This window comes from Macrosteles quadrilineatus, unplaced genomic scaffold (genome assembly GCF_028750875.1).
Source record: "Macrosteles quadrilineatus isolate MER2022 unplaced genomic scaffold, UCM_ALF_1.0 Scaffold_8__2_contigs__length_117827958, whole genome shotgun sequence".
Lineage (NCBI taxonomy): Eukaryota > Metazoa > Arthropoda > Insecta > Hemiptera > Cicadellidae > Macrosteles > Macrosteles quadrilineatus.
In genome coordinates this window covers 78,916,397-78,936,409 of record NW_026542601.1, presented here as the reverse complement: position 1 = coordinate 78,936,409, position 20,013 = coordinate 78,916,397, and the positions used below count along the sequence as shown (strand labels likewise).

Below are 20,013 nucleotides of genomic sequence, written 5' to 3'. Positions count from 1 at the left end.
CTGACACTGATATTGCCTGGTGTAAACTAAATTGAGTTTTGCGTCTCCTCACGTTATTTCATCATAAGGTGCAATTTTTACTAAGAACGTCCATAAATGAATAATGTTTTTACTAGCACAGTTAGAATACATACCATGAGAGTATATTACTAAAATATTTCTCAAAATGTAAATATAACCCTCAGATACATATTCATATACAGCGAGGATGAATACTTTTGTAAAAAGCCCAGAAGAAATTAAAACTGTAATAATGACAAACAGAATAACTTTTTTTAATATTTCAAGCGAACCTACAACTTTTTAAACCTCTAACAGCGCAAAATTTGTCAGTTGTAGTTTTCACTTAATTGTAACTCGAATTCTACGAGACAAACAGTATGCCTGTGTCCAAAAGACAAAATATGGCTACTGACTAAGAGATACGCTTATAAACCCCGCTGCAAACAACTTGCAGACTACTGTACTTTAAATAAAAATAAAAAATGATAGTATATTTCATGTTCAGTATTTTTCATCATAACTGCAACGAATTGAGTATCAAGCCTCGACAAATTATTCATCTGAAAATACAGGTCATTTCGGTTTTGTTTATCTACTTAATGTATATTTCTTTCATTACGATTGGCCTCAAGTTTATTTCAGAAAGTTTATTTATTTTCCTTTTTGCATTATTGTTAACTTTATATTCACTCGCCGATGTTTAGGAAAAATATCTCTTTCATGATTAATGCTTTAATTCATGCGTTCATAATTAATGATTAATGCTTTTAAACCAGAAGATGGTGTGCATTTTTGTACGATAAATTTTATGTCTTTTTACCGTTTCGATTAATACAATTAGTGCATATTATGTGGCTTAGTATTAGACTACACTAACATAAAAACTTACTCGATCCAAGCTCCATACTTCATACTTCGAAACCAAGTGGGACTTTCGAAACCCCTTTTGTTATATGAAGTATTTTATTGCTACGATGACCGAATAATTATGATACAAAAAAATGTACAACCTATATTCAATATAACCTTTCATTCATCTTACAACCCTCTAAATAAATCTTTTTAAATTAATTATTCCACCTAAGTTGTTTTGAACTTTGAAATCATTTAGTTAACAACTTATCACGCATATTACAAAGTGTTTCTGTGTCTGTCTGCAGCAGAAGCAGCCGGCCTAAGCACAGATGTGGAACCATCCTCCTCAGAAGCTGACCTTGACGAACTGGCGAACATTTTGACAGAGTTGTTGATCGAGGACCCTTGGGACGAGGTAGGCGATCCTCTAGTGTACATCAGTGGGGAGGAGGACACGGCGGAGAGAGAGGAGACGGGAATACCCGTGCCGTGGAAGCGCTCCCGCTACTACCGGCGGTACCCTTGGAAACGACAGAACGGACGAAACTATGACCCTGACGGATACATTTGCAACCCATCCAAGGACGACGTATTCCAACTACTGGTGGCCCTCCACGAAGCCAAGCACGGCAAGGATCGTACCGTTCACTTCTGCAACAGGCGGAGGCCCGCGCGAGCAATCTTCACCAACATTCGGTTCCTGGGCCGCAGAAAGTAGAAGCGTGAATGTGTGACTCAGTCGGACTCGATGTGTGTTGTTAAATGTTTCTGTTGATGTTTGTCAATAAATATCTGTTTCGGTGTTTCGCATCTTCATGTTGCATAGATTTTTAAATACATTGTTTTCATAAAATGCAAATTGATTTTTGATACCTCTCTCTAGCCGTGCCAGTGAGTGGATGACTTAGGCATAGTAGTGTAGGTAAAGAGCAGCTTTGGTTCCAGAATTTGGTCATTCTATCATCTACAGTAAACTGAATTCTGAATAATTCCCTTGGGACCATTCATACAATGTAAAATAACTATAAAGCATCACACACATATTTCATACGAAAATACAAAGCAAATAGCTTCCATCATTGAATTTAAATGGATTTATTGTGTCATAAACGTAATGGATTAAAAGAATCGAAAGTAATCAGGAAAATGAAAGATAATTAGTCTAAAACAATATCTTGTGACTAGAAAAGATAAGTTGTGAGTAACTACATTAATAACAGTTGAATAAATATCCGTATGGTTAGAGGAGAGACCATTGACGGATAGTGGCAGCCATTGGCGTTTTCAGGGTGTTTTCGGTGGTAGCAGCCTCTCACGGCACTGTCTCTTGTCTCTTCTCTTCTCAATTCCCATAAAACAACAAACATGCAACGACAACGTTGACAAGTAAGTTAAATTTACGGTACCCTTAAATATTCCTCCAGAACTTTCAAAGCCACTTTTGTTATAGGAATTTAAAAGCTATCCCATAACTTCTTTTCTTCTTCTCTACCTATTTATGATGATGGTGTGATACCCCTTTCTTGATATTGTTTTTCTCTAATGTACATTATTATATTATTCAACTAAATAACAACCTATATGAATTCCAGATAGGATTGATTGTAAACTGTTTTGTAAACCTAACTCAACACAAAAACAAAACTGTTAGCGTGTCTTAAGCTTCCGTCTTGAATATTGCTTGTTGTTCACAAAGCATTGCACGTTAAGAAGCGCATGTTATAACATATTTATATCTACAGAATATCGTTTTAATCGAATTACAATAGATAACTTATAACACTAAACAATCTACTATCTTATCGAAACAGTATACGTTACTAGTCCTGAAAATAGGTGTTTACCGGACGAGGTCGAGTGCATGATTACAACTACGAGTCCGGTAAACGCATTTTGGACGAGTGGCGTACGATATTTTTACGCCATACTACTCTAAGCTAATTAAACAATAAAGTATCTGTACAAATCCTTATAATATAAGGATTTGTACAGATACTTTATCCTTATAATCCTTATAATACAAGGATTTGTACAGATACTTTATCCTTATAATCCTTATAATACAAGGATTTGTACAGATACTTTATTGTTTAGTTAGCTTAGAGTAGTATGGAGCAAAAAATATCGTACGCCACTAATATATATTCCCACCCCCTAAAGGACCAGCAATCACTCATACATAACCTCTAAGAGAGGTTATGTTTTTGTTCATAGCCACTCATTGCCAAAATAATCAGCTGGTGTCCGGTAAAAAAGCCCCATTTGATTAAGCTGGGGCAAACAGCTGTTTTTGGACTAAATTCTTGCGAGGGAAGTTCGTTAAAACAGTGTGGTGAGGTGTAAAGACATTTAACAGCACAGCGGGTTTAAAATTTAAATTTATACCAATGTATTTTATAAATTGATACAAAGTCAGCATACCATCTGCAACGGTAGATATGTCATTGGGAAATTTAATTTGTCCTTCACACTGTCCGTGTACACACTGTTTCTACTTGCTTGGTAGCCTACACGCAGTATAAGTTAAGCCTTAATTGCAGAATTGTATCGCAATCAAGGCCAGTTCCTCTATCCTAATCAGCTGAAGTGTTTTGTCACTTTGGTAGACTCCAAACTATGATTTAGCTTACTTTTTGCCTGTCAGTTCCAATTTGTCTTCAAAATATTGTGATGTTATCTTTATTTTAATATTTTGACATCATATTTGTATCAGTCTGTACAATTTCGTCGTTGTAATAACTTGTTTGAAAAAAACTTAACACGCAGCTTGCTGTATATTAGAACAACACATACTACTTTAAATTTAGAATGTTAAATAATAGTTTCATATATGTTTGGTTTTTTTTTCAAACAATGTTTCATTGTGCAATTATTTTTATTCTGCACGAACCATACGACGATAATTTAACTAAACAGATCTAGCTGTTTAGCCTGTTAAGCTTGTAAGTAATGGTATTACAGAACAATTACCACTTTATAGGAATGTGAAAAGCAATCTATTCAATACAGACTAGTTTAAGTAAGATTTGTTAACACAGTACCACGTATAAATAGATATTGAATAAGCGTTATAATATATAATATGCTAATCTATAACCCCTTTTCTTGTTCACGACATAAAATCATTTAGGAATATAATAAGCATGTGTCATCAGGAAGTGAGTTATTCCGTATCAAACTGATATTTGATATACACTACTATATTCTTTTATTACACTCTTAATTCGTAGTTAATGTAAGCGTATTTAATACCCTTAACTTATTTAATTTTGCTAGGGCAAAATGTGGTTTGTTCCCATCAGTTGAGTTTTTTCCTTGTAGAATTATTTTGTTTCTTAATTAAAGACTGACTCAAGTTTTTGTGAAAAACATTCTTAGTAAAGACGAACTCTTTAAAATAAAGTCTATGTTATTTAATTATGCGTAAAACAGTTTCAACAAACGGACCAATCAAAATTCAACAATGTTAGTGGTATATATTCGCTACAAACATTAATGAAATCAAGTAATCATAAAAAGTGGATGTGTGAACTAATCTAGCCGTGTTTCAGGCTTCTCACCTGAGGATGGAGTTAGATTCCAGATCCCGAAACGTGGTGAAAACTTTCATTACCAATCGTGATGAAAAATGTCCTCAATCATCTTTTAAATAATCAAAAAGTATGTTTTGTACAAATGATATTCTTATTGAGATTGGTGAATTTCTGGCTATTCATCAAAGTCCCTTGTTTTAACGATAGTACACAACAGATCAACGCCGATATCATAACCAACTTGGATGTCGCTTGTTTTGACTGATTGACACAACGTCATTGTTTTATAATTCAATTTCATAAACTGTCTTAAGACTAAGTTAAAGTAATACATTTTATATCTAGTCTTATATAGAAGCTACCTACGGTATATTATTTTAATCCAACAAATTGCCCTTAATCGACCAGTTACCAACAATCACTAGGCCCAAAACTGTATACTGACGACAAATTGAATTTTAAGATCTTTGTTTCCTGTCTTAATGTGCAGTTTTTATTTTCATCGTAATGATGCACATGATGTGTACTTTATTGTTTATTTTGTATTATGTTAGTATATACTTTATATCTGTTGGGTATAAAGGTATAGTACGGTAAAAGGGTATCGTATCTTTAAGTTAAAAGGGTATTACATTATACCTTTGGAAATAAGTTTTACCCCCTATTAAAATGCACAATCTTCACACGGGCCTTTTTCTTCTTTATTAATTGTCTTGCATTTATGATTTATAAATACTTATAGTTACAGAAGCCAGTATTTATGATATGAACATGCTTACTTTAAACGTGACTATCAAACCATTCTAAACATTATTATTTCCTCCCTAGCTTATTTTACTTTATTGTAAACACAAAATTATAGAAACAAGCAAAAGGGGAGGAGAAAGAACACTGATTCCAGCACTACTACGTAGTGATAATCAAAACAATATTGAGTTGGCAGCAATGAAAGACGCATCCATTGACAGATCAACGATAGTGACAGTATTGCCAACTGAATTTCTGCAGTATCAAGAAGGAAGGAGAATATTGATTCCAACACTAATATATGGAGTGATAATCACAACAATACTGTGTTGGCAGCAATGACACGTCCATTGACAGATCAACAATAGCGACAGTATTGCCAACTGAATGGTCTTATAGTTACAGTATCAAGAAGCTTATTGTGGTGTAACATTATTCAACTTGTTAACAATATACAATTCAATAGAAAACAATTATCTTGGGAAAGTAATATATATATATAATATATTTGATATGATAGATGTATTCAATAAGGTTACTAATAGCATTACAAGCCTTACTTTTACTATAAAATTAAATTTCAGTTACCTGTTTGATATGATTAAAGTAGAGAGGAGAGAATGAGAGTGGTTGAATAAAATTTAGCATCAGGCTTGAGTGTAGTAGCCTACCATTGACTATTAATTCACCAAATGATATTTGAAGAGATTTTACCTTGAACTATTTTCTTCTTTGTAAATCTTGATGAGTCTTGTCAGTCTTGAGGTTAGAAGTTTAGAGTTATAGTGAAAAGAGAGGAAAACTTTGAGAGAAAAATCACTAAATAATCAAGATAATAAATAATTCAGTACAAGTATTTCTTCAACATGAACAACATAAAAAACAAACAATAATACAAAAGCACATGTTATTAAAATGTTAATATCCTATATTTCCAAAACATGTGTTGGAGCCAGACTGATGGCACAAATATTTAAATGTCAAAACTTTTATTTCTTGGAGATAGACTAATGGCAAAATAAATAAAAAAGAATACTGACTAATGTTAATGGGACAAAATTATAAATATCATATACTAGATGCTAGTAAAGTGGGAAATAAATTATTAACCCTCACTATATTTTCATGTACAAACTTTAATATTATTTGAGAATTGGAAAGAATTAGATACAATGTTAAAAATAACCTTGTTTTATTTAAACACATTGATTTCAACAGCAATTGAAACATTGGAATAGCCTATACTGGAATATTCCTTTAATTTGTAATAGCATAAAATTCCACTATCACTTTCCTGCTGAACTAGAAAGAGTCGAGTTTTATTAACCACTAGAACAAGCAAATTGTGTTCAATATACTGTATCTCTATGAATAAAATAAATTCATACCAACATTGTAAAGATGATTTGAATAAACATTGATCACCTGTAAAGTATAAACAGAGCAAAAAAGAAGTGTGTTCTACGTTAGAACATAAAGATTCATCGCTTCATCCACTGCATTTAGAAACTTTTCCTTCAACAACATTGACAGTTCTGACGGCAAAAGTAGTTGCAGGTTCGACAAGCTGTGATATCAAATCTGGACGAATCTACTGTACTCATACTGGAAGTACCAGATACTGGGCATTGGTACTGACTCCACAATGCCTCCTTGGCTAGTAGTATCCAGTCTTGGAAAGACCAGCGGAGACAGAAAAAGTCTGAAGGCAAAGTCCAAGCTTGACGGTTAGGATCCCAAATCAGCTGCCTGTGAGTTACGAGTTGGTTTCCATTATTGGGTATCAACGGTTCTCGCTCCACAATAGTCTCGATGTACTGAGTAAAGTTCACAATTTTACCATTAGACAAAGTAAACTCCTCTACGTCAGGGTTAATGTCACCTCTTTTATATCTCCCTGAGTACGAATCGTCCTGATAAACTTCAATAACAAACCCGTTAAACAACTTTTCAATTGAGGAGTCTAACCTTAGATGGAGAACTTTAACTGATTCGGAGTCAAAAAATTGTGTGGTCCAAATCATTCCAGTTTTACATCCGCAGATTCTGTTTCCATCGATTTCAAGAGCTCCTCCACTGCATCCATCCCCGGTGTCCTGGCCTACCCAGAAATATCGGAACTGAAATCGTAGTTGGAACGTTAGAGGGCTGTATCTCTGGATGGTGAAGATACAATCTGAAGACTGGCTTCGAGGAAAACCTGGACTTGCGATGAGAAAGTGGCTGTCTGTGTAAATACGTCCACAACATTGTTCACCTTGGGAAAACTGATTAACAGATGGTCTTAGAAGAGTAGTTGGAGGGTTTGAGGTGAAAGTTCCTAAGTTTGGGTCTTTTGGGAATTGTCCTGGGAATGGTGATATTGAACCCACTGGAGGGAGATATCCTTGTGGGGGAACAAACTTGTTGAAAGGATTGTAAGATGAAGGAGGGTTGTATGATGAAGGAGGATTGTACGACGAAGGCGGATTATATGATGAAGGATAGCGAGGAGGAAATTGTGGAGTAGACACTTGTGGTGGTATTCTTTGAACAGGAGGGTTTCCAGGAAACGTTTCTTGAGGAGGGTAACTCTGTAAGGGAGGGTAGTTTCTACCTGGCAGAGGGAAAGGGGGAAAAGGTCTTCTGGTCCTAGGATATCCTTCGTCGGTATGAAATACCTGTGCTCCTTGAGGTCCACAATCAACCAACACATCCTGCTTATCGTTTTCCTCTTGAGCTTCTACCACAATAGGTGTATCAGAACATTTAATTTGTTTCGCTAATAGTTTGAACCCTTTCCCACTGATGTTATAATCAGTTACAAACCTAATCTCTAAGGTAGTGTCTATTCCATATGTCCTAACTCCGTTCAGCTCCCCACAGATTCTGTCACCTTGTATTTCAAGTCTATCCTTGTAACATTCTTCTGACACTTCTAGGCTTGAATTCTCAAAAGTTATTTCTACCTGGCACACATCGTCATTTGTTCGTCTGATTGTATACACACAGAAGGCATCTGAAGGGTAAGATGTGGGGTATCCTGGACTCTCGATAACAACGTTGTTCCCAAAGAACTCTCCGCCACAGCTGAAGGTTTCTAGTTTTCCTAATCGGTTTGTGACTTGTGTATTGGTTGACTGGTTTTCACATCTGGTTTGACGTATTGTGATGTTGGATGTTTCATATCCGTCTGCGTTTCCTCTGCAAAAACAAAAATGTTTGCTAAAGTTCACACATAATGGTTTAGATATCTAATCTTTTGTACAGGATTCAATTAGGCAAGTAAATTTCATTTTTTTACAAATAAAGCGTATATTACAGCAATCAAGATCTTGTGGTTTCTAAAAATTTTACTATAGTGATTAAATTATGATCATAGTAACTAGAAAATTCTATTTGTATTATTGAGGAGGATAATATATTTTTTAAAGTTTTGTTTGATCAGGTTTTGATGTCCATTCACAAAAATTAGGCGGTTTGAGGGAAGTTCCCCATCACCATTTTTGTTTATTGTATCTTGCAGCTGATTTACGTTTTGGTGAACCTCAGCTGTTGAGCAGTTGTTTCAAAGCTGGGATCAAGTAGAAAAGATAGATGTATTCCCCTAAAACCGCCTACATTTTGGGAACAGAGTATATGATGCAAAAACGGATGGTGTTTTTTGCCTCTGGGGACCTCAAAACAAAAAAGTAAATCTGTCCCGGGTCTAGGTCTAGGTCTTATTCCCTAATGGGAAATTCGCTAATATTCCCTATATGAGAATTTTGCTAAAAGATGTTGAATGGATACAACTTATTTTGATTAATACATTTTACAAGGAATCTTTCCATTTCTAAAGCACAGTTTGAGGATTCCATAACTTTTTAAAGAAAAGTATAGTAATATTCCATTTTCCAAAAAAAATACCATTAAATCTTTTAAAGTAAACTAAGCAGCCTAACACTCCAAGCCATCGTACACTAAAAAAATTTTAACAGGTAATTTATTGTGTTTTAAAGTTTACTGTAGCAATGGATGGTTAATTTCAATTTTAGCGTTGAAAGAATATATATTCTCAATGGCTAAGTGTTTTAAAGGACAAGACTTTACATGGAAACCCTTCTGCAAATCTACAATGAGTTTACCTGAACGTAATGTTAGTCAGAGGCGAGACTAGAGGCAGAAGCACCATTCTAGGTAGATCTCCGCACAGCTGTGTCTCTCCCACAATCAGCTGATCACTAGGACACTGGGGTGGTTTGAAGTCTCCAAGGTCAACCATTAGTCCACATAAGTCATCACTGACCAAGGTCCAGGTACATTGCACTTGGGAGGAACTTGCCGGGAGTCTGAGAGTCGCTGTATCTTGCCTCAAGTTTAGTGTTCCTCCGCACACCTACACAAAACAATGTTTTTTAACAGAGTGTAGTTGGGAGCTTGCAATGTCTGGCTTATTTTATGGATTACATTGTAGATTTTATTTGTTCTACCACACACCAAAGTGCAAATTATAAAGAAAATATGACTGAATTAAGATGATAGCATTGTGATTTTTGAGTCAAAATAAGCAAACCAGTTTCTATAAACATATATCCTATCTCCTTCCGTTTAGCATCTGTCTGTTTGTGTTACCCTACTTTTTTGTTTGACCCAAGGATATACTACGTAAATTATGCTCCCACCTTTTTTTAACACCCTCTATAATCAGCGGAAAAGGATTAACAGCGGTGGTGAATTTGAAAATTTGAGCTACAAAAGGTAGCACAATTGAACAACAAATATTTAAAATCATTGTGTTGCATTTACAGAAAGAGAATATATTTTTCATATTTTTTCAAAAGAGGGTAGGAGCAAAGTAAGAAGGGAAGGTGATCATTCCTCGTTTGTTTACTTAATTGTCACCCGAGCCACGTCCTAGAAAAATGGCGGGAAACACAGCATTAGTGAAAAACACATCTCACCACTTAGTTGTAATTTAGAGCAATGTTCTCCCATGACGTGAGCCTTTTACAAGGTAAAACATTGCAGCAGCTTTAAAGAGTGTTACATTTCTTTTCGGAATTTATATTTAAAGATATGTTTTCTGATAAGTTATTTGTAGATGTTTGGATAACATGTTCTGAATCAGTTGTTTATTTGAAAAATGATTATCGCAAAGTAAATTATTAACTGTAGTGAAATGTAAATGTTTAAAGACTTGTTGAAAAGTGAAAATTAAGGAATAAGTAAAACTAACAAAGCTGGCTTAAGTTTTGTATACAGTAGAATTGGAATAGAACTTTTTTATTTATAAAATCTTAGTTGCTAAAAAAATACTTTACTTTATCCTTATGAGATATTACTTATGTATAGCCTGGAGTTCTAAACTTATTGTAACACCATTAGATGTTAGAGTTGCTCTTATATGAACTTGGTAACTTTTAGTTCCCTTGGGCAAATAAATCTCATAACTTGGAAATATATTGAAACCATTACACTACTAACCCACATGTGTATTACAGAACTAAGTAGGCTGTATTTGATATCAGTCCAGAAAAATACGAAGAGAAAGACGTAGACAATATTTATTATTTTCGACTATTTGTCAAAAATTCATTCAATGGATAATCAATAGTCTGGGCCCACTTTTCTTTGTTTTACAATACGTAGATGCATCACATGACAAATAAGAAATTATGACAATCAGAAATTGTTCAAACTAATGGCTTTGATTGTTTTCTCAATCACATTATTTAAAAATCTAAGTTATCCAAAATATTGAGTTAAAAAGAGAAGTACCAATACAGTTGAACCTCTATAAGACGAATTTCAAGGGGTACGGGAAAAATTCGTACTATAGAGGTATTCTTAATAAAGAGGGTCGTTTTATCGAGGTTTAATGCTGCTGTTATTCTTCTTATAGAGGTTTCTCCTCGCTCCAAGGTTTTTCCAAACAATGACTGAGGAAGGAGGAGGGATGGGTGGGGGTTTCATGTTGAGACAAGCTTCTGTTTGTTTTGAAAACTACGTACTATGGAGGTTAAGATTATGATAAATTCGTCTTATAGAGGTCACGTTCGTCTTGTAGAGGTTTTGTGCTGAGAATATTCGTTGTATAGAGGTTAATCAGTCCTAGCCCATGTCACAAACAAATTCGTCTTATGGAGGTTTTTAAATTAATTACTACGTTGTATAGAGGTGTTTTTAGCATTGACCTATATGAAGGTGTCAAGGGGATTAAAAAAAATTCGTCTTATCGAGGAATTCGTTTTATCGAGGTTCGTACAAACGAGGTTCAACTGTATTATCAAACACAATGAAATGTTAGTACCTAATTTGTCTTTAATTCACAAGTTTTTGCAAAATAATGTATATTAATTATAGTTAGGTTTAAATAAAAAAAAAAATATATCCATCATCCATCATAGTAATACCAAAATAATACCTCACTTATCTATTATAGATCCCTAAGGGAATTGAGTTTGAAAATAACAGATAATATAGATAAATGTTGTTATCTAACCTGATTTTCCTGAGAAGTAGAGTTCAGAGTATCTGACGCCACAGGTGATAAAAAAGCAAGAGCACAAAGCAGCCACATGACTAATGACAGTGAAGGCAGGCTGGTCTAAGCTGTATGATGAGGCAGGCACTCCTTGTGGCATGAGGCCTGATGTTCTAACCTCTCCCAGGTCAATATTGCATCATTGTCAACAATGAGAGCGTTTTCAGAGAAAGTGTTTGGTCTTGGAAGACTCACAGATGGTCAAACCTTTGAAGTTTCCGGTGTCTAAGTAAACTAGCCCTGGTTTGGTTAAGACAGGATGTTTGTTTGGTGAAGGAATTTCAACGAAAGTGATCTTTAAAGTTACAGAATAATTAAACAATTTAACTTTTATAATGTCAAAAGAGATGATTTATAAAACCATTTTCTTGCAAAACTGTTATACAAATAAATTGTACTTTTTTATAATGCTCGTTGATTACATTAAGCTCGTAAAGGTGTAAAGTCGTTAATTAATGGCATACAACTGATAATTTAAATATGTAGATATTCAGTAATATGTGAGGAAACATTCTGAACTTTCTATTTTATCAACAGTCTATGTGGAGGATAGTTGGAGGATAGGAGTAACCTGAGATTGATTAGTACTCCTATACAGCCCTTAAATTATTTTGACAAATCTATGTGATGAAATCAGATGTACGTTCGTATATCCTTTACGAGTTACTGAACCGTTAAAATTCTAATCGCAGTGAAACTTTCAGAAACTGTTCTATACGTATCCCTTAGGGCTCTGCTCCTGGGCTTACAATGTTAAGCTTGAGGAACTGTTTTATTGATCAGTTTTTTGGCAACAATAAGAAATTCCACAGTATAACATTAATTACTAACTTTTCTTAAGTACAATTACTTTACACAACCATACACTTCAAATTGAAAATAATAACTGTACATTATCTTTAAAGTTTTTTTTCTGGGTTTACATTGCCTAAAGCTGCTGGAATTCCATAAAATTATTTTGGGGGGGGGGAGTTTGTAGTATTAAGTACCGGTAAGATACAACAAGGATTTGGTTTTAAAAGGATTATTAATATATGCATTGTTTATATACATACATTTATACATATTAATTACATACTGAAGCCAATGTTACAAGTAGAGTATTTTGTATGGACAAAAAACGCTATTTTATGGAAACGTGCATGGAATAAATTTAAAAAATGACATGCTTATAAAATTAAAATTTATTTACATTTTTATACTCAAAGAAAACAAGTTTTCCCAATTCTACTGAGCTATGCCATATGTTTATGTAACAATTTAATTACCTTCTGATAAATATTTATCTTGTTCTATTAAAACAAATACAATTGGTCAAGACAAAATATTAAGTTTAGCTTTACTCACCATGTCGGTTATAAAATTATTTCCTCTCCTCAGAATGGGAGTTCCCAATGTAGTTGATAGTTTATTACCACAAATAAGCATTCGCGGGTTTGGTAGTATAAGAGATGCAGGAGGAAAGTTTGCCGAGATGGAGAAGGCTAAAGAAGACCAATATTTCTACAATCTCCAAAAGGACCAGCTTAAACGACTCAAAGAGGAAACACAGAAGAAGCTTAAACATCATCGGGATCAAATAGAAAAGCATGAAAAAGCTATCAGAGATTTGGAGGAGAAGTCTAAGGATCGACAGGGATAAGTTTACATGTGTTCGTTTTGTTTAGATTTTTGTTTGTTGAAATTACTTGTGAAAGAGTTAATTAAATTTTGAAATGATTTTTTCCAAGAATTTTGTATTTTACGAACTGGGCAGTATATTAAAATAGGTTACCTTTTGAGCCTGAGTTCTTTAGCAGGTTTATAAAATATATATTCATGTCCATCCCTGGGTGGCCGCAGTAATATTGTCCGGCAAATTTATCTATATATTATTTGGAGGTGACAACATAATTGGATTATAGCTTCTGGAACTATTCCAAGCCACCATCATAAATCATAAATCTTTGGTCATTAAATAACAGAGAAGCTATTACCGTTGGTTTCATGGTAAGACCTAAACCCGTTACCGATTTACTTTTTTTGTTTTGAGGTCCCCAGAGGTAAAAAAAAAACACACTATTCATTAAAGGTGTTATAGTATGTGTATCTATTACGGTATCTGTGAACGCGATAAGTCAAACAATTTTGGTCCGATTTTGATGAAATTTGGCTTGAATGTGCAGGGATAGACTTCAATGAGTTTGTGAACAAGAAAGATCATGTCATGGGGTTTTGAAATTTCCAAAAATTGGTTTTTAAATTTTTCACCCTTAAAATATGGAAATGCCCAACTTTCAATGGTCAGTTTAGTAGGGATTCTACAGTAATTGTTAAATCTTATGTTATTTGAATGGGGAATGGATCCGTTTTGTTTATGGAAATATTGTACAGTTGAACCTCGTTTGTACGAACCTCGATAAAACGAATTCCTCGATAAGACGAATTTTTTTTAATCCCCTTGACACCTTCATATAGGTCAATGCTAAAAACACCTCTATACAACGTAGTAATTAATTTAAAAACCTCCATAAGACGAATTTGTTTGTGACATGGGCTAGGACTGATTAACCTCTATACAACGAATATTCTCAGCACAAAACCTCTACAAGACGAACGTGACCTCTATAAGACGAATTTATCATAATCTTAACCTCCATAGTACGTAGTTTTCAAAACAAACAGAAGCTTGTCTCAACATGAAACCCCCACCCATCCCTCCTCCTTCCTCAGTCATTGTTTGGAAAAACCTTGGAGCGAGGAGAAACCTCTATAAGAAGAATAACAGCAGCATTAAACCTCGATAAAACGACCCTCTTTATTAAGAATACCTCTATAGTACGAATTTTTCCCGTACCCCTTGAAATTCGTCTTATAGAGGTTCAACTGTATTACAAATCCAATCAGACAAATTGAAATTCGCTTAGTCTGCCAGTTTGCTGCGGTGGGGGTATTTTTAATTGCCTTCAGCTGGTTCATATAGATGGAATATCTACCCTATCATCAAAATTTAATGTTTAAGTTCAGCAGGCACTCCAACCAAAGCAGAAACTCTCATCTCTGAACTCCAAAAGTAATCCAGGTACTAGGAGGTCACGAATTGTGGATATTTATAGAGATGCACTGTGGATACGAAACCCCCTGGTATGGATTAACATCCGCACTAGTGAATACTACGACTATCCGCAGTACTATCCTGATAATTTGACCAATTCGTTAATACAAAGACAAAATGTGGTTCTGATTCCACTATAAACTGTAGGTCCCTTAGTTGTCATTAGTTGTTAACAGCTGTGTCTAAGGAATATGTAGGACTTAGTCACTAACAAGACTACAAGATCGCGCCACTCATCCTTCACTCATATTTGGGTTAAAGTACGCAGATAGTGGCGTCCCCTTCTTAAATAACTGATAATTGATTGATATTGAATTCAGCACAGTTAATTTAATAAATAAATGTATCTGTAAATACAATGACTATTAATAAGAACTAATATTTAATTTGTTTTAACTGGTTGAAATTAGTTTAAAAATCAAAATAATAATGGACTTTTAACTTCTTTATTTTCAAACAAGAATATACCGGTAAGAGACATATTGTATTAGATGATAAAAATCAAGTGTTATTTTTTTAAATATTTTGTTCTGCATTGATGAGCATACATCTGCAACCAAAACGTTTGATGATTTCCTGCAGCTCCAACTGGTAGAAGTACGGTCCAAAATATTCCTGGAGAAAAGTTCTTCCGATGCTGTTAGGCGTGGAATTCTTTTTCTGGTATTCAGTTAGACGATTTTTTAAATCCACCACAAGAATTAGCACTGACTAGAATACAATATTCAAGATTAGAGTATTTATGGACTTAAATCGTCTAAATATTTTTTTATTGCCTAATGTAAACAAAAATTAACTTAAGTGAAATAGACAAACTAATTTCATTTTAAAATTATTTAAATATGTGTGTTATTAACTAAACACACTTTGCACAAACATCATGATAATTTTTTACCACTTTAGAAACTACAATGTTTTGGTTTTGAGGGTTCAACAGTTCAGTTACCCACCTCGGGACTCGGAGCATGTACTTGTGGAACCAACAGTTGTAAAGACCTGACCACATGAGGATGGACACACTCAAATGACAACACTGCTGCCACTCCGTACAGCCTCAACTGGTTCTTGATCTGGAAACAAGATAACTATATATACAACTGTGCTATAGTGTATGTTTAACAAAACTTATGCTATCACTGAACCAATAGCGGCTGCTTTAGTGGTTGGAATGTGGAACATCTTACTGGAGGACGGAGATAAAATACTGTCAATCGCCTATGTGATATCGATGTGACCAGATAGTCCTAGGCAAACCTAGGTAGAACTTAAGGGTGCGCTCTACCTCAGCTCGGAAATCTCAGAACGATGTTCGAAGTGTCCGCCAGACTGCGCCGTGTCGGTGCAACCCAGTTGGAGGGGAAGTGGTGGGAGGAGCTAGGAGCGCTTGCAAGCCTTTCGAGTCTGCTTGTTTACATAGTTATCATTCAACTTTTTAGTAAACTAATTCCAGGTTCTTGTTTTTAAGAATCTATTGCAGGTTTCCCGTTTTTTATTTTTTCTCTAAAAATTATTTTAATGTATTAAAACTCATGATAAAAAACGCCTGTTTTTACATTTTTCACCAACCTTTGAGCCCAAAATTTTTTATATTATCAAAATTTAAAAAAAACGGGAAACCTACAATAACATTTAAGGAAAAATATGACACCAAGATCTTTTAAATCGGTTCACAATTGGGGCTACAATCAGGAAGAACTAAAACCCTTACATTTGCGCGCGCCAGACGGGTAGAGCGCACCCTTAACGCTTCTTTCATACTATACGGTTTTTCGTATGGTGGAAAAGAGTACAATCTAAGCCGTTTCTTTCATATTACACAGTTTCTGATCGTATTGCAAGATGAATGTGTTTACAACTTCAAAATAAATAAAAACAATGTCCAATTGAAAGGTCAGATTGTAAATGATAAACATTTTTGCCACAGGTGATCCATTTGCACTGGCTGATGGGCAGGTTCGATTAAAAACCATGCAGTGAAAGCTCTCCTTTAACTACATGTGCCACTGATGCACGGCCAAGCTGCGACAACCGTCTGGTTCAGTGACAGTGGAAGGTTTTCTGCCGTTGCTGTAACTGTGAAGTGAAAGCTCTCATACCCTTCTATAAATTACTAAAAACAAGCTTGTCCGATTTGTAAAAACCGTATAGTGTGAAAGGAGCGTTAGACTACATCTACTTGAGAAGTATTGATTTCATTTTAATTAAAACTAACACTACAAACTATAGGTCCTCTGGGTATGACGTTACAGGCTGAAACTTCTTACTAAGTACCGGCGTTTTAGCTTCATTACAGACTCAGTAGAAGCACCTGCCTCTTTGATTGCTCTGAGAACAGCTGTCTGCAAAGAGGCCAAAACATCAGTTCTCAGAAATAACTTTCTGTAGGTGACGAGGCTGTACACAGAAGACAGAGTTTGTAGGGTAGTCTTAACTTAGTCACCAGACTTTAACATTGTCATATTCAGAGCTCGATTTGTAAAAAATGAGGTGCTGGAACTGTAACCTACAGGGAATAATGAATGACCCCACTTCCCCCTCCTATCCACCCTCAACAAGTTTTTGAGAGGTATCGGAACGCCGTTGGGCCGCATATTGAGCATTGGTCAAGGTCATAGTAAAAGTTTTGAATTTTATTTTGAGTGATGTTTATCTATTCACCTGATGAAAGAGAGGCCACTCATGGTCTGGGGAAGTGAAGTTTGCACCGTTGGAAGTGACTCTAAGTATATGATGTTCACTGGCTGGCAGCTGATTGGCTAGTAGAATACAATGGATCAACAGTGCTACCAACCTGAGGAAGAAATATGTATCTTAATCCAAATATGAATAGGGTAGGCCTATAAGTGTGGGATATGTCAGATGCATTATAGAGCTTTGTGGATGATAAGAACTGTATCTTTAGTCACTAACATTGACTAAAAGCCCAATGATCAAGGATGGACGACCTCACTTTTTGACCATCAAAAAGCTACTGACTTTTCTCAGTATACTTTTATTTTAACTGGCAACCTTCTGATCAAAAGGTGTGAACACTAAAACTAATAGCTGGATAAGCTATTCACATAAACTGTGGCTTATTGAAACCTTGAAAATTGTGCTTTTGATTTCTTCAATGTAGAGGTGAAATTGGTTGCTATTTACTTTGATGAATCTTTTTTTTAATCGTAAAAAAAATAATAAGCTTTCTACTGATAGTTGGATGATGAAGACACTACCAACCGGTAAGCTGTAGGCATTGCTCCTTGTGGTACAAGCACCATGAACACTGTTGGGTCTTCTGTATTAGTTCTTAAAACTCTGTTTGAGCCCATCTCAATTGTCTGAAAAGTCTCTTCAGTCTGATGGTGGAAGCTCTTTCTAAAAATGTAGGTATTTAATTACATTTCAAGTAATTTTTTTGTTTTATAAATTTAATAGGACTAAAGGAAATTTAAATTTATGTAACAGTTTACTGATTCTTGACAATGTATCAATCACTTAGGAGATAGGGTTCACGTTGGATAAAAAAAACCAGTGAAATTGCGTAAAATTTACAAAAATCAACCTTTGATTTAATAAATGTCAACTTATGACTACCTACTTATGACTTCTTACTTATGACTACTTGTACGGCAAAGCCGACCAGCTTGGCCAAATCGTTCCAAAGAGTTCCTGTTTGGGCTTCTTTTGATATGGACAACACCTGTCGGTTTGGAATCACCCCAGTGAAGTATCATTGATGCTTAACTCTTATAAGCAAACCAGCAATGACCCTAGTGAGACGATATTGCAGTTGCAACCGGATTCAAACTAGCAACGTCTTGCTTCAACCTAAGACGCTAGCACTGAGTTTAAAAAATATTAAATATTGAGTTCCTGTATTTGAAATGTTCAACTCAAAGCTGTTTACCTTATTTTCTCTTGGCAAGCTGCAAAGAAGATGTCCTTGTTTGGTTTGCGAGGCGTTAGAGGAATGTAGGGCATCATCAGCATCGCCAAACCCACACATGCAAGCCATCCCGTCAATACCAACGCACAAACCTGCAGGACCTTGACTAGCGTCGGGGGGAGCGAACAGATCTGGATAAGCTCTGAAATTTAAATTTTTAAAGCATATATTTTTAATTAACTAATTATATTATTACTGTAGTTTATTAGTGTATGGCATCCAAAGCAAATCAGTCACAAAAAAGTCACAAGGACAGTTTAGACAATAATCAAAAAATTGAGTGACAATTTAATTCCAATGAAAATAGTTGAAAAAAGGTTATAACAGATTTTTAAAATCGTTTGAGAATGTTTGCTGAATTAAAAAAAAATTGATTAAATGGTGTACTCTTTAAAATTTAGACCCCTGGTAAAGAAGTCAGGTAGCTCCATTAGCTTAGCTTTCCCAATTTTTCTTCATGGTGACTTTTTTAGATTTAACTCTGTAACTAGGCCTGACTCTACATTAGGTAACTTAGGTTAACTTTAAGTGATGTTTGATGGTTAGTTATCTGTCTTCAAATTATTTAGGGTATCCGAAGTAATTAATAACTAATTATAAAAAAATCAACTATAAAATCTAATCAAAATGTATAATTAGTTAAATTAACATACTTAGTTGTGCATGGGAATAAGTGGTTGCAAATTTAGAATCTAAAATTAAAGACAAGGTATTATAAGAAAAAAACACTGTATTAAAATTGGAATGTAAGTACTTACCAAAATATGATTCGGTCATTAATGTCCTCTTCTCGTGAAAGTCAATGAAGTGGGTAATATTTGTCATATCTTGTCTTGGCATTCATCACTTGTGGTGGATATAGAAGCATTTTAAGTTCACAGGAGAGATTGTATTTAGTTTATACTGAGATTATTCTAGTAATTAGAGTGACTTATTCCAACAAACATTATTCCTGGCATTTATACCTCCTCACAAATCAATTTTAAAGCGTAATATTGTCATTTGTGTGGTTATGAAAGTGTTAGGTAGTTTTTAAGGTTATTTGAAAATTGAGGGTTAGTTTGTTTTTATTGACATGAAAACATCTGTGTGGTAAAAAAAGTTACAGAATGCAATTCTTGATTGATTAAATGTACAGTAAACTTGTACTTGAATCCACCAGAGATTATTTTTATGTGTCCTTCAAAGATAAGTTTTTCATACAAATTGATTTATATAATTTTTGCAAATGGAGTTGACCATTGGGGAGGAGAAGAGGAGGGTTTGTACAGATTAAACTATTTTGTTAGCATTAAAAGGCTTATCATATCAAAATGCAAACTACCCTTAGTGTCAAGTGATATGTCAC

At 34.7% G+C, this 20,013-nt stretch overlaps 3 protein-coding genes across 6 annotated transcripts in view; 1 reads left to right on the top strand and 2 right to left on the bottom strand.

Annotated features, from left to right (window-relative positions):
- The window catches only part of LOC129000930 (uncharacterized), a 109,065-nt gene extending 107,391 nt beyond the window's left edge, over positions 1 to 1,674 (top strand). For all 3 annotated transcript variants that reach the window (XM_054428015.1, XM_054428017.1, XM_054428016.1), the window contains one exon: positions 1,164 to 1,674. In XM_054428015.1, the coding sequence (XP_054283990.1) occupies positions 1,164 to 1,576 (413 nt within the window). In that variant the 3' untranslated portion in view covers positions 1,577 to 1,674. The remainder of the gene's footprint in view (positions 1 to 1,163) is intronic.
- A 4,864-nt stretch (positions 1,675 to 6,538) lies between these two features.
- LOC129000116 (uncharacterized) lies at positions 6,539 to 11,730 on the bottom strand. The gene is made up of 3 exons (XM_054427017.1): positions 11,602 to 11,730; positions 9,245 to 9,495; positions 6,539 to 8,321 (listed from the first exon to the last, which is right to left on the bottom strand). Exons 1-3 carry the CDS (start codon positions 11,677 to 11,679, stop codon positions 6,656 to 6,658), a joined length of 1,995 nt encoding a protein of 664 aa, XP_054282992.1. The 5' UTR covers positions 11,680 to 11,730; the 3' UTR covers positions 6,539 to 6,655.
- A 3,480-nt stretch (positions 11,731 to 15,210) lies between these two features.
- On the bottom strand, positions 15,211 to 19,712 carry LOC129001556 (uncharacterized). 2 transcript variants are annotated; one of them, XM_054428884.1, is made up of 6 exons: positions 19,424 to 19,712; positions 18,627 to 18,807; positions 17,957 to 18,094; positions 17,396 to 17,528; positions 15,688 to 15,807; positions 15,211 to 15,448 (listed from the first exon to the last, which is right to left on the bottom strand). In XM_054428884.1, the coding sequence occupies exons 1-6, from the start codon at positions 19,503 to 19,505 to the stop codon at positions 15,254 to 15,256; spliced, it is 849 nt and encodes a 282-aa protein (XP_054284859.1). In that variant the 5' UTR covers positions 19,506 to 19,712; the 3' UTR covers positions 15,211 to 15,253. The 2 variants fall into 2 exon arrangements, with proteins under 2 accessions (XP_054284859.1, XP_054284860.1); XM_054428885.1 differs by lacking the exon at positions 17,957 to 18,094.
- Between the last annotated feature and the right edge of the window lie 301 nt (positions 19,713 to 20,013).

Coding starts and splice junctions, on each gene's coding strand:
- LOC129000116 (XM_054427017.1), bottom strand. CDS start 11,679: ATGTGGCTGCTTTGTGCTCTTGCTTTTTTATCACCTGTGGCGTCAGAT. Junction 9,496..11,601: donor CTACTTCTCAGGAAAATCAG/GTTAGATAACAA, acceptor TGTTTTGTGTAG/GTGTGCGGAGGAACACTAAA. Junction 8,322..9,244: donor CTGACTAACATTACGTTCAG/GTAAACTCATTG, acceptor TTGTTTTTGCAG/AGGAAACGCAGACGGATATG.
- LOC129001556 (XM_054428884.1), bottom strand. CDS start 19,505: ATGCCAAGACAAGATATGACAAATATTACCCACTTCATTGACTTTCAC. Junction 18,095..18,626: donor GCTTGCCAAGAGAAAATAAG/GTAAACAGCTTT, acceptor CTACATTTTTAG/AAAGAGCTTCCACCATCAGA. Junction 15,449..15,687: donor TACATGCTCCGAGTCCCGAG/GTGGGTAACTGA, acceptor ATTGTATTCTAG/TCAGTGCTAATTCTTGTGGT.